Raw genomic sequence first — 12505 nt, 5'->3', positions numbered from 1 at the left:
TCCCTCAAATCTCCATCAACTGCAAGATGCTATCCTATCAATATGGGCCAACATTTCTAAAGAATGCTATCAGCACCGTGTTGAATCAATGCCACGTAGAATTAAGGCAGTTCTGAAGGCAAAAGGGGGGTCCAACACCGTATTAGTATGGTGTTCCTAATAATTCTTTAGGTGAGTGTATATCTATCTGAGAAAAATGGCGGCACTGGCAAATGATGAAAGGTTGGGTGCACGCTCTTAAGGGAATAGGCTTCTTACCCCAATGAACAGTCCAGAAAATGAACGGCACTCCAGTAAATTATGAACAAATGACTCCTTTAATCACCCGTGCGGTACAACGTTTCGACCGAATGCTAGAGCATTTTTCAAGCTTTGTGGACTGACTATATATATATATATATATATATATATATATAACCTGTGTGTTTCACTTGTTCCCCCAAACTCACTTAAAGGGGTTCTTCAGGAATAATTTAAAATGGCGAGCAGCAACCTGTCCTAGAATGTGATCATGACTGGTTGCTGTCACTTGAAGAGCTGTCTAGGGGGTGAGGGGCCACACTACACACTGTGCATATACTACATCTTGGTGAGTGTTCCTGTCAGGCTGCTCAGACATGATGGCATATTACAGGCAGGATTACATCATTACCATCTATTGTAGAGCAGTGCATTGTGTAAAATGGCAGCCATTTTAATTAATTCCCAGAGAATTCCCTTTTCTCACTTGATCTGTCAAGGGAGCCAAGCCTGGAAGGCTTAAAGGGGTTGTCATTTATCATATAGACGAAAGTTAATGGGTTTCTGTCACCAGAATTAACCCTATTAAACTAGCTGACTTTAGCAATGTGCTAATGTCAGCTGAACCTAACAAGTCTATTCCTACTTTTATCTATGTCCCCGTTACTCCAGAAATATACTTTGTATAATATGCTTATTAGCCTCTAGGTGCAGGGGGGGGGGGGGGGGCATTGCCCCTGCTCCTAGAGGCTCCATTCTCCCACCTCTGGCCAGTCTCCCCAGTCATCATTGGATAAGGACCAGGCCAGGGTCAGCGATCCAGAAGGCTTCCGACAGAGAGAGAGAGAGAGGGGGGACCGGGTCCCGGAAGGCTGAAAGAGCTGTGGAACGGTTGGAGCTACCAGGAGAGGTGGATTGCTCAGCTTGGAGAAGAAGCAGTCCGCCATTTTGTGAGCTGCATGAGAGAACCGCGTGGATCCGGATTCTGTTCGCAGGAATGAGTATCGGTCAGGATCAGAACAGAGGGTCAGAGTACAGGTTCTGCAGGGTCACATGTTGTGGCAGGGACTTGCTGTCGGTTTGAAGCAACCAGTAAACACAGGACATACCCAGGTCAGTGACTCAGCGGCACGGGTATTGACTTATAGGCTCTGCCGTGTGCACCATCGGTCAGGTCTGTTACCCTGTGGCACAGTATCGACTTGCGGGCTCTGCTATGTACGCCGCCTTGGGTACGGTTGTTCAGTTGGGCTGGTACCGTGACTCTAAGCCTGGGGTATAGGGTATTCTGGACACTCCATTGTTGCTACACTGCAAGGCCACTCCAGCGTCCAGGCTGGGAGTACTCAGGGCACGTGAACAGTGTCATTTGGGGGCAAGAGAAAGGAATGTGACGTGTTGTTCATTGTATTTGATATATATGTGATATATATATATATATACTCTCTGTAACTACTGTTGTCATTACTGTTTATCCCCCTGTTCAGTAAAGTTAATGTTTTTGCATCAGGAGCTGGTGTCCGTGTCGCTTTCCTTATTCCATGACTTCGCTGTATCCTGGGTGTCCCTCCCCGGTTCACGGTCTTACACTCCCACGGTCCCACCCACCAGAGAGGCCGACACTTTTTCCTAAAGTGTGTAAGCATGGCCACCGTTGCTGGATTGCAGGGTGGTCGTAACCATATAAATGGGAAGTGTATAATGTGACGGAAAAATTAATGAAGCCAGCAAAGGAGGCAATATGGACAATCACAATACATTAGTACGTGCCTTGTATTAACTTTCTCTGCATGATAATTGCTGCTTGCTGAGGTGAGACAACCCCTTTATGGTGGCTATACACTGCACAATTGTCAGGGAATTAATGTTACTATGAACACTTGTTCCCGATAATCGTCTCCTGTAAATGTGCTGCTGATCACCCGATGAACGAGCAAAATGCTTGTTCATTGGGTGAAATGATCTTTGATGCAGCACATTAAAGAGGTTCTCCGGCCCCTACTTGAAATTCAGCCCATTAAAATTACCTGTGGAGGGAAGAATATTAAAGTAATTACCCTCCGCAGTGCAGGGGTTCCCAGGATCCTGTTCACGGTCACGAGACCACTCCTGCAGCATTTCCGGGTCTTTTCGTTCCGTCGCCATCTTCTTCTTTCCCTCTCTGGAGCAGGAGACAGTTCATCATCATTGATCATTGACCTCATCACCTCCTGCCGGCCTTCCCTGGTCCCACACTAGTGCGCATGCGCTCCCGCAGTCCCGGCGCATGCGCACTAGTGTGGGACCAGGAAAGGCCGCAGGAGGTGATGAGGTCAATGATCAATGATGATGAACTGTCTCCTGCTCCAGAGAGGGAAAGAAGAAGATGGTGACGGAATGAAAAGACCCGGAAATGCTGCAGGAGTGGTCTGGTGACCGTGAAGAGGATCCTGGGAACCCCTGCACTGCGGAGGGTAATCTACTGTACAGACTTTTGTGTGAAGCCTGTACTGACTCATGCACAGCGCTATGCTGTGGATGTCACAGGGGCACTGGATGGCATTTGATTGTCCATATTGCCTCCTTTCTCTCTTGATTCATTTTTCCATCACATTATACTCTGCTTGTTTCCAGGGGTTATGACCACCCTACAATCTAGCAGAGGTGGTCGTGCTTCTACACTATAGGAAAAAGCGCTGTCCTATGCACACTCTCACAGTCCCGGTCACTAGAAAGGCTGCTGGACTGCAGGGTGGTCATAACCCCTGGATACAAGCAGTGTATAATGTGATGGAAAAATGAATCCGCCAGCAAAGGAAGCAATATGGATAACAATACATTACGTGCCTTGTAGTAACTTTCTCTACATGATAAATGCCATTAGCTGAGGTGAGACAACCTCTTTAATGTCATAACAAAGGTTCAAAGCGTTTCGCTTCATACGTTATCGCGATGGCCTATAGGGACTGACATCAGAGCGAGGAACAACGCAATCAAAGTAAACAGCAGTGAGATAAATAATTGCCTAGACAAATATTACACTAAATATTGCACAAGGTCTGCTGTTTGCTTCCAGAGTGTGAACAGCCAGGGCTATTTGAACATGGGACACGCTGTTGACACGGTTTCTTGGTGTCACAAAAATACTAATGGTTCACGAGATGAAATTGAATCTTTAGTAGCCGATACATGTACAAGAATCAGATGGATCGCAGTATACCTGATGAACAATAAAATTAATTCGTAATCATGTTAACAAGAGGTGTAAAATGAAAGTCCCTGGCCAGAGACAACCTTTCATAAAATATGGCTGCCGCAGCCATCAGCTGGTGTTGACCACCGACAACATTTACAACCAAAAAATGAATTACCCTCATATTGTGTGAAAAATAGGGCATATGGAAAGGGGTTGTCTTTATGAAAAAAAAACTTTGCTCCGTATCAGGGCTCCCCAATCTCCAGGTCATGTGTAATGTATAAAGTACTAATATTTCGGACCCTCTCAGGCTCCAGTCCATGGCTGCATTCAGAACCTCTATACCTCCTGTAGTTAAGCCCCTGATGTTATGAGAGCAGCCCCCCCACTTACGACTAGTCTAAAATTATTATTCTTATGCCAATTAGTTTATATATTGTGTTTTATGCAGAATGTGGAACTCTTGTTTCAGGACATTTTTCTGAATAAGTTGCCATGTGGGTGCCCATGAGGAATAACAATTTCTAGCCATTATATGACTTAAGCCATCTGTAATTCTATCTGTAATTCTCATTTTATTCTGAGTTGGTAGGTGTTGACTAGCTGGTTTCATGTCTGCCCATAGACTACACATGGATAAACAAGGGTTCTTGGTTCCTAACTCTCTGTAGCACACTCTCAGCAGCAGGTATGATGGAGGACACGACATGGCTGTACTGAGAAGTTTAGAGCAGTTTAATATGACAGTAAATCTCAGCACTCTCTCTGTCAGTCTCTCTGCCTTTGTCTGTCTATAGCAACTGCTCCCTTGTCCTCCTCATGCACTGTTGCAAACATTCAGTGACTTGATGGTTGAGTAGCAGGTGTTATTTTTAAGATAAGGTGTACAATACAAACGACAACCATGCTAAAAGTCGTTACTAAGGTTTAATATAAGATTGCTATAACATACTGTATTACCAGTACGTACGTAGACCAAGTTCTGCATGAGGGCCATTCAGGGATGCACCTAGCCCGAGACGAAAACTGAAACGGCGCCCCCCCACTCCCCAATGCCAATTTCTTAACCTAACCCATTCCCTTCAGCCCATGGCCCTTATGCTGCCTCTCTCTTGCCCCTACCTGGTGCTGCCTGAGGCCTCACCTGGCCTCATTGGTGGTGCACCCCTGGGGCCATTATTTATTTTCTATGGAGAAGCAAACAGCCTTTCAAATAAATTGTTATGGGTGGACGTGGCACTGTCACATATAGGTATCCTCAGATCATAGTGTTGTCTTCTGTATTCTGTGCTAAAATTAATCCAACAAGTTAGAAAATCTGGCCCAGTCGCATTCACAAGGACAGTAGCTAGAATTAGACCGTATGTTACACATGACACTCACATTTCAGGGCACTGAAAGCCAGTTCATAAGACCAGCGCTGAGATCTTTCGTCCTTGAATTCTGGTGCAGAGTGTTCAATGTCAGAACCATAGTTCACCAGGGTTCTGTCAGGGGGTTTCTTACGATGAATACCTTGGAAGATCTTGGCCGCATTGATGAATACCTCATCGGGATAGTTCATGGTTTCTGTTGTGGACGATGAGCACAGCAACAAGGAATCTTTAGAGCTGAACTCTGACATCTTCTCTGAAACAGTAGGATTTGACTTTTCCAGGCTCAAGTTATTCTGGATCTTTATCAAAACTTGTGAGGGGCCAATGCCTAAAAAATATAATCAAACAGTTAAAGCAACCTTACAGAACTGACCTGGAACCTGTGGCTTTCCAGCCTGTGTGAAGGTACAACTCCCAGCATCTGCAATGACTGGAGCCACGGAATTGAGACCACTGCATTGCATAAACAAATACTTCATTACAAATGTAATTTGAAGATGTTGGTTTACTATTTAGATGACCCATAAAGGAAATTCTCAGCTGAATGAAGTGGAATTAAGAGTAAAAAAAATATCTCTTTGGTAAATCCGGTAGTCTGTTCCAGCAGAGGAGAAAAGTACAGAAATGATCATATCCAGCATTGCCAGACACCGCCAGATTCCCATTCATTATAATGAGATCTGGCAGGTTACCACCATAAACGCCGGTTTTCTTTCAGAAAAATACTCCTGCATACAGAGGTATTTCTACATGATAGCTGGCATTTATATCAGAAACCTGCTGAATCCTGTTATAGTGAATCCAGATCTGGCGGTAATCAGTGGTGTCTGGCCATGCTGAATACAGTAAGGCCGCGTTCACATCTCCATTTAGGAGATCTGGCTGCCTGATCCAGTGCAAATTTTGGCTGTTGGCCAGACAATTTTTTTTTGCATGCAACAGTTTTTTGTGTGGCCGAAATTTATGCCAGAAATTGGCCGGATCACTGCCTGACCTTATTGTAGTCAATGGGGATCCAGCAGTGAAGTAAAGATTTCGGCAGGCTGCTCTGTGCCGGAACAGCCTGCTGTATCTCCTAACAGAGACGCGGATGAGGCCTAACAGCAGTAGTCTGCTCCTCTTCCGGAACAGACTACCAAATTTACCAAACGGATATATGAACAAATATGACCTGCCCATAAACTACCACCTAGGAAGATATGGCATGTCAATTGGCACTCGTTAAGTTCATCTAATTAGAACAGTTATTCATCCCTCGTGCAGTTTGAATATTCCTATTAGCCCATTCTCTGTGTATATGAGGAGATGTGCTGCCAACAAACTATGATTTTTATGCCTGTGCAAAAGGTGTGATCAACAATGAATGAGTTTGTGACTGGCTGGCATTATATTGGGCAATAATCTGGAACAAACATCGGTAAGAAAGTTTGTTTGGCTAATCACTGGCCATTGTAATAGACTCAGCTAATTCTGTCCTAGTCTACACAGCAAAGTTGACAAGTGAGATGCAGAAAGTGGTAAAAGGTTGGCCTGTTAAGTTTAGCATGAAAAGTGAAAGATTCTGAGATATTTCAAATGTACTTATTAAAATTGGATAGTCAAAGAAAAAAGGTCATGCCAGTAGTTTCCTTTGGTCTGTGAGTTGGGACCTAAACAAAATCACAAAGATGACTCATTTGGCTAATTATTGGCCTTTGTAAATTTGGTGTACAGCCTCTTCTCAAGAGACCAGGAAGTGATAGGGTAGATGCATATACAGCATAATCTCTGTGTATAGTGTTCCAATAATAACTCAGCTATGCCCCAGCAATACAACAGCTGCCATATGTCTGAGATGACTCGGCTAAGGCTACTTTCACACTAGCGTTTTTACTGAATCCGGCAAGGTTCAGCAAAAACACTTCAGTTACTGATAATACAACCATCTGCATCCGTTATGAACAGATCCGGTTGTATGATCTTTAAAATTGCCAAGACGGATCCGTCATGAGCTTCACTGAAAGTCAATGGGAGATGGATCTGTTTTCTATTGGGGCAGATTGTGGCAGAGAAAACGGATCTGTCCTTATTGACTTGCATTGGGGGTCACGCGGATCCGTCTTGCTCCGCATATTGTTTTATAAATTAAATATTTTGACTCAAATTTACCACTGTCATGAAGTACAATATGTGACGAGAAAACATTCTCAGAATGGCCTGGATAAGTAAAAGCATTTTAAAGTTATTACCACATAAAGACATGTCAGATTAGCAAAAAATGGACTGGTCCTTAAGGTGAAAAATGGCAGGGTCCTGAAGGGGTTAATGTATGCAGGGTGGTAACTATCATACCTCAATAAGGAGTTAGTAGCTGTGCTCTTCCTAAATTCTCTAGTATGAATCACTCCTTCTTTTATCTCTATTTCAACATCTAGGAACTGTAGGATATTACCCCCAAACTGTGATGTAAAAAACATATTACAATTGTTATCATTTAAGTATGTCATAAACTTAGTGAATTCCTCCTCCGACCCCGACCAAACCACAAAACACGTCATCAATGTATCTCAGATATAACTTGATATATTGTACATATGGATTCCTTATATCCTAAATCTTATCTTCAAATTCTGCCAGGAACAGGTTAGCGAAAGTGGGCGCTACTGGCGTCCCCATCGCAGTCCCTGCCCTCAAGTTCCTGCCCTCTGGCGGAACCATGACCTCCCAAACTGAAAAGCATTATGTTCCAACATAAATAGCAACAATTCCTGAATATATTTGGTAAATCTGTACCAGGAGCCAGCAATCGATGTGCCACCGCCTGTATAGATCAGTAGGGATGCGAGTGTACAGGCTCTCAACGTCAATGCTGGCTAATTGGTATCCCTCCTGCCAGTGGAAAGAGTAAGGTATCCAAAAACTTTGATGTCTGCAAATATGAAATCACTCCCTCCTATAGAGGTCTTAATAACCAATCCAAGTACCTGGAGATAAGCTCAGTCACCGAACCTCTCCCCGACACTATCGGGCGACCTGGGGGGCAGTCCCTATTGTTATGAATTTTAGGAATCATACACCAATATGGTTTTTGGAAAATGTTACTGGAGCCCATATGCTGAGTCCCCGGTGACCTGCTTAATAAACAGCGTTGGCATTAGTATTATTCATCTCACAGTTGATGTGAAATTCTTGGCTAGAAAACTTCCATGTGGATAGCTGATTGAGGGGCTTGCTGGCACTTGAGGGCTTGCTGGCAGGTCACAAAGATTTACAGTCCGGCCTGACACTGGTACTTCCAGCTTCACTGTCACAGCTGTGATTGGGATTTCAAATGAAATCGAAGGCCCATAAATGTCATAGCGCATACATTTTTAATTTGCTCAGATACCATGGGTGTAATGGTATGGCAGCAAACAGGATTAAAAACACATTGCTATAAAGTGGAAAGTAAAAAGTAGAGAAACAAATTGCTGACTGAGCTAACACCATCTGAAAGTGTAGTTCTCAACCATGCTTCCCTTTCTGTGATGTATATACCGTAGTCCCTCAAGTTACACACCTTAAAGGGCTTCTGTCACCCCACTAAAGTATTATTATTTTTTTTGGGTGGCCCTGCCTGCATTCAAAATCTGGCGCCTGCGCCGTACCGGTCTTCAGTCGGCGCAGGCGCACTGAGGGGAGGACGCTCGCTCGGCCGCTCCATCCTCAATGCGCCTGCGCTGGGTGTAGATGTGATGTCATCGGCGCAGGCGCATTGAGGATGGAGCGGCCGAGCGAGCATCCTCCCCTCAGTGCGCCTGCGCCGACTGAAGACCGGTACGGCGCAGGCGCCAGATTTTGAATGCAGACAGGGCCAGCAGAGAACGAGCGCGTTCGCTGGCCCTGTCAATCAACATGAGGAGGGGGCGTCTTTATGAGAGGAGGATGCGGCTGCTACCAGCAAGTAGCCGCCCTACTTGCTGGTAGACAGGTAATTTGCATATGATAAAAGTCAGTTTTTTGCATTATCTACTGAACCAAAATGATTAATCACATTATGGATTGATATATTGCAGAATAGGGATTATAAGTACCCCCCTCCCCCCCCAAAAAAAAAAAAGAAAAAGACTTTAGTGGGGTGACAGAAGCCCTTTAAAACTACTGTAAACTTAACAGTAGTCCTCGTTTCAGTGCACCTAGATTTTGGTGCAAATTGCGCTAAAATATGGAGCATTTGCTGCATCTAGGTTTACAGAAGTTATCTGCACTTAGTCTGAAAAGGGATGTGGCTTAACAGGGAAGGGGTGTGGCTTTGTGTGAAAGGGACTGTTTGCTCCAAAATTGCGTCACAGTTCCGGTGTTAAATTCTGTCGCAAAGTAAGCCAACCAATAGTCGGTATGGAGTCAGAGAACAGAGTCTATCCCTGCACCACCTTCATGGTCCATCCTGATGTTTCCTAGTAGAAACGAGGTGTGGCTTACAAAAGTCCAGCTATTTGCGGCTTAGTAATTATGTGGAAAGAGGGGAGAACAAGAGTAAGAAATTCCACATAGCTGCTCACTAAACAAAGGTGATGATGTAGACCACCGGCTGAAATGAGAAAAGTAGCAGGACACATCAGTTTTATCATTCAGTTTGTTATTAGTGCACACTACCCTAGGGGAGAGTTGTAATACTGGCTGCACCATCTGAGCAGCGCGCCAGAACAACGCTACCTGCCAAAGAATCCAGTGTAGGCTAAAAACAACACTGGACAAATGCTAAAGCCCTGTCCTCTTCTCCCTCACACATGTATGTGTCACACAGGCCTCTTACACTGCAAACTCCATTTCTTATATATTTGCACCAGTCTGCGTGCTGGTGGCCCACTGCAAAAGGGGTTAATGTGACTGCAATGTGTATCTGAAGGGTTGTGTGAGAGAAGTAGGGAGCTAACTGGCCCGCCAGACCCTTAGAAACAATTGTTAGGTGGACTGAGTACACAGTTCCAGTGTAGTATGTAGGCGGAGAGAGAGACATTGGACAGCAAGAAGATCAGTGAGCTGCTGATCTAAAAGGAAAGCATCAAGCAGATTTACAGTATATGTGCCAGCCCCTGAGGAAAGAAACTGCTAATATAACTGAAGGTTTAGCGGCCAAACAAGTATTCAAATATATAAGCCAGTGAAGGTAACACATCTATTCCAGTTTAGGACTTTACTGCATTGTGTTTGGGGAGATAAGCTTCAGGTCCCCTAGTATATTAAAGTGCAGAAAGGCCATCTGTTTGGAAGGACTGCACCCCTCTGAGGGTACTGTGGATATCTAGATATAAAGATAGAGAAAGTACACCTGTTAGGCCGGATGGGAGAGAATTTACAAGCTGATTGGAGAGAGACTCAGAGGGACTAGTAAACTGCCTACCCTTCTACCCTGCCTAACCACACAGCCTTTCGAAAAATAGCCTAAACAACTAAACAACCTGAGAAGACTGTCCTTACATTTAAAAGTGCCTTTGAGAACCATCTATCCTACTGCCTCAGTAAAGTGCTGCCACTAGGCAAGAGACCCAAAGTGTCGCCCTAAGGGAAGAAAAGTTGTGCCCTCCTCATCACTTAAAGAGCCAGGGAGCGCCAGGGGTGGTACCACCACTCCATTCCTCTACACCAGGGATGCTCAACCTGCGGCCCTCCAGCTGTTGTAAAACTACAACTCTCACGATGCCCTTCTGTAGGATGATAGCTGTAGACTGTCAGGGAATGATGGGAGTTGTAGTTTTGCAACAGCTGGAGGGCCACAGGTTGAGCATGCCTTCTCTACACTACTCCCTTCCAGGCCTGCTGCATAATTGCACCAAATGTATGAAATGCTGCACATTGTATGTTTAGTTTGTTGCATCTTTAGACGAGAGAGCTATTTTTAGAGATGTTACTCCAGTTTTTTCACCCCCCCCCCCCCCCCCCCGTCCACTGTAGTAAGGCTACTTTCACACCTGCGTCGCTCCTTCATTGTATATAGTGTATCACAAAGTGGTTGTTTTCATGGATTACAATAATGTGCAAATAAAATACAGTGAGCTAGAGATATAATTCATATAGTGTGCTGTTCTGCTTTTGTACAGTTATGGCCAAAAGTTATAAGACTAACACAAATTTTGGTTTTCACAAAGCTTTCTGCATGATTTTTTGGTGTCAATGAGAGAGGTTCAATTGCCGTGAAGATGGCGTCAAAGCGCCAGAGAAGGTCCAGCTAGTGCCAGGACTGTCTCTTAAAGAGGATTCAGCTGCTGTCTCACCACCAATGCAGAACTTGCTCAGGAATCGCAGGAGGCAGGTGTGAGTGAAGTGAGACGAAGGCTTTTGGTAGATGCCCTGGAGAAGAAGAGCAGCAAAGAAGCCACTTCCCTCCAAGATATACATCAAGGACAAACATTCTATGGAAAGAACAGGGAATGGACTGCAGAGAACTGGAGTAAAGTTATTTTCTCTGATGAAGCCACCATCAGACTGTTTGGGACATCTGGAAGAATGCTTGTCCATAGAAGAAAAAGGTGAGTACTACCATGAATCCTGTGTCATGCCAACAGTAACGTATCCTGAGACCATTCATGTGTGGGGTTGACTGCATGAAGAACACTGCCATGAATAATTTGGGGATGAACAATACTTTTTCCAGCATGATGGAGCGCCATGTCACAAGACAAAAGCGATATAATAAATTACCCACTTAGTTCTGATTGCAACGGGTGGCCTCCCCCCTGGGCCCTCTATGCTGCGCGTCCCAGGTGTAGGAAATACTGAGTGGTATGTTGCGGCCTAAAATATCTCTGTATGTGTCACGGTGCTCCTGCCTGGATACGGCTGGACCCCAGGCTTTGGCTCTGAAGCAATAAAAAGGGGGAAAAATTGAGGGATTTGGAGAAATAACTTGAGTCCAGACCTTGAGATGAAGTTCAATGGCAGCTTTACTTGAATAAATGTTTCTCCAAAGAGTTGCAGTCTTTGTCTTGGTTCCAGCAGGCTTTAGTCGTGCCCCTGCACACCCTTCCCCTGTCTAGGGCAGACCTAAACTGGAACTAACCCACGCTTCCTAAAGGAAGTAGGGATGGCCCACTTTTCTCCAGAGGGGAGTTAGAATGGAATGGTAAGTTCCATTCCATCTAAGATAGCTTTGCCGTGCTTGCTGCCACCTGCTGGTGAACCAGGTAAATGATATGAACATAACAGTTGCACACAGATTAGGAAAGCACAATGTATAGAACCTGGACAACAATATATAAGATGACATTTTGTTAGCCCAATAAGGACAGTAGCAGGGTAGAGAAGTGGTAACACCACTCTGGGGTGTTTTATGATTTACGCCAGTTTTTGGCGTAATTACTTCGCATTTTGGGACAAAATCTGTGACTATACTCTGCTCACGCCACTTTTGCAAAGTAGCAGAAAAAGGGGGTGTGGTGTGGCATGGAAAATGGCTTTAAACTACGCCAGCAAAGGGGCTGGCGTTCCTACGCGCTGTAAAACGCTCAACAGGCAAAAAAAACAATGTTTCCCTATGGGCATGGTCCTCACCGGAGCGTTTTACACTCGTACGCGCTGTAAAACGCCCTACGCCCCAAGAAGTACAGGAGCTTCTTTGGGGGCGTATTGTCGCGCGTAACACCTCTGTTTTTCATTGTACGCCTCTGTGGTCAATAGCAAGAACGCGCGTACGACGCGCGTTTCCAAAATACAAAAACGCCCCAAAATACGCCTCAAAAACGCCCGATAAAAACGC

General features: G+C 44.8%; 1 protein-coding gene across 2 annotated transcripts in view; it reads right to left on the bottom strand.

Annotated features, from left to right (window-relative positions):
* The window catches only part of NSUN7 (NOP2/Sun RNA methyltransferase family member 7), a 77809-nt gene that overhangs the window by 53386 nt on the left and 11918 nt on the right, over positions 1-12505 (bottom strand). For both annotated transcript variants that reach the window (XM_044291688.1, XM_044291760.1), the window contains exon 2: positions 4799-5119. In XM_044291688.1, the coding sequence (XP_044147623.1) occupies positions 4799-5039 (241 nt within the window). In that variant the 5' untranslated portion in view covers positions 5040-5119. The remainder of the gene's footprint in view (positions 1-4798; positions 5120-12505) is intronic.

Source organism: Bufo gargarizans, chromosome 1 (genome assembly GCF_014858855.1).
Source record: "Bufo gargarizans isolate SCDJY-AF-19 chromosome 1, ASM1485885v1, whole genome shotgun sequence".
Lineage (NCBI taxonomy): Eukaryota > Metazoa > Chordata > Amphibia > Anura > Bufonidae > Bufo > Bufo gargarizans.
Note: the sequence above shows the minus strand (reverse complement) of the source record. Positions and strands in the feature narration are given on the sequence as shown.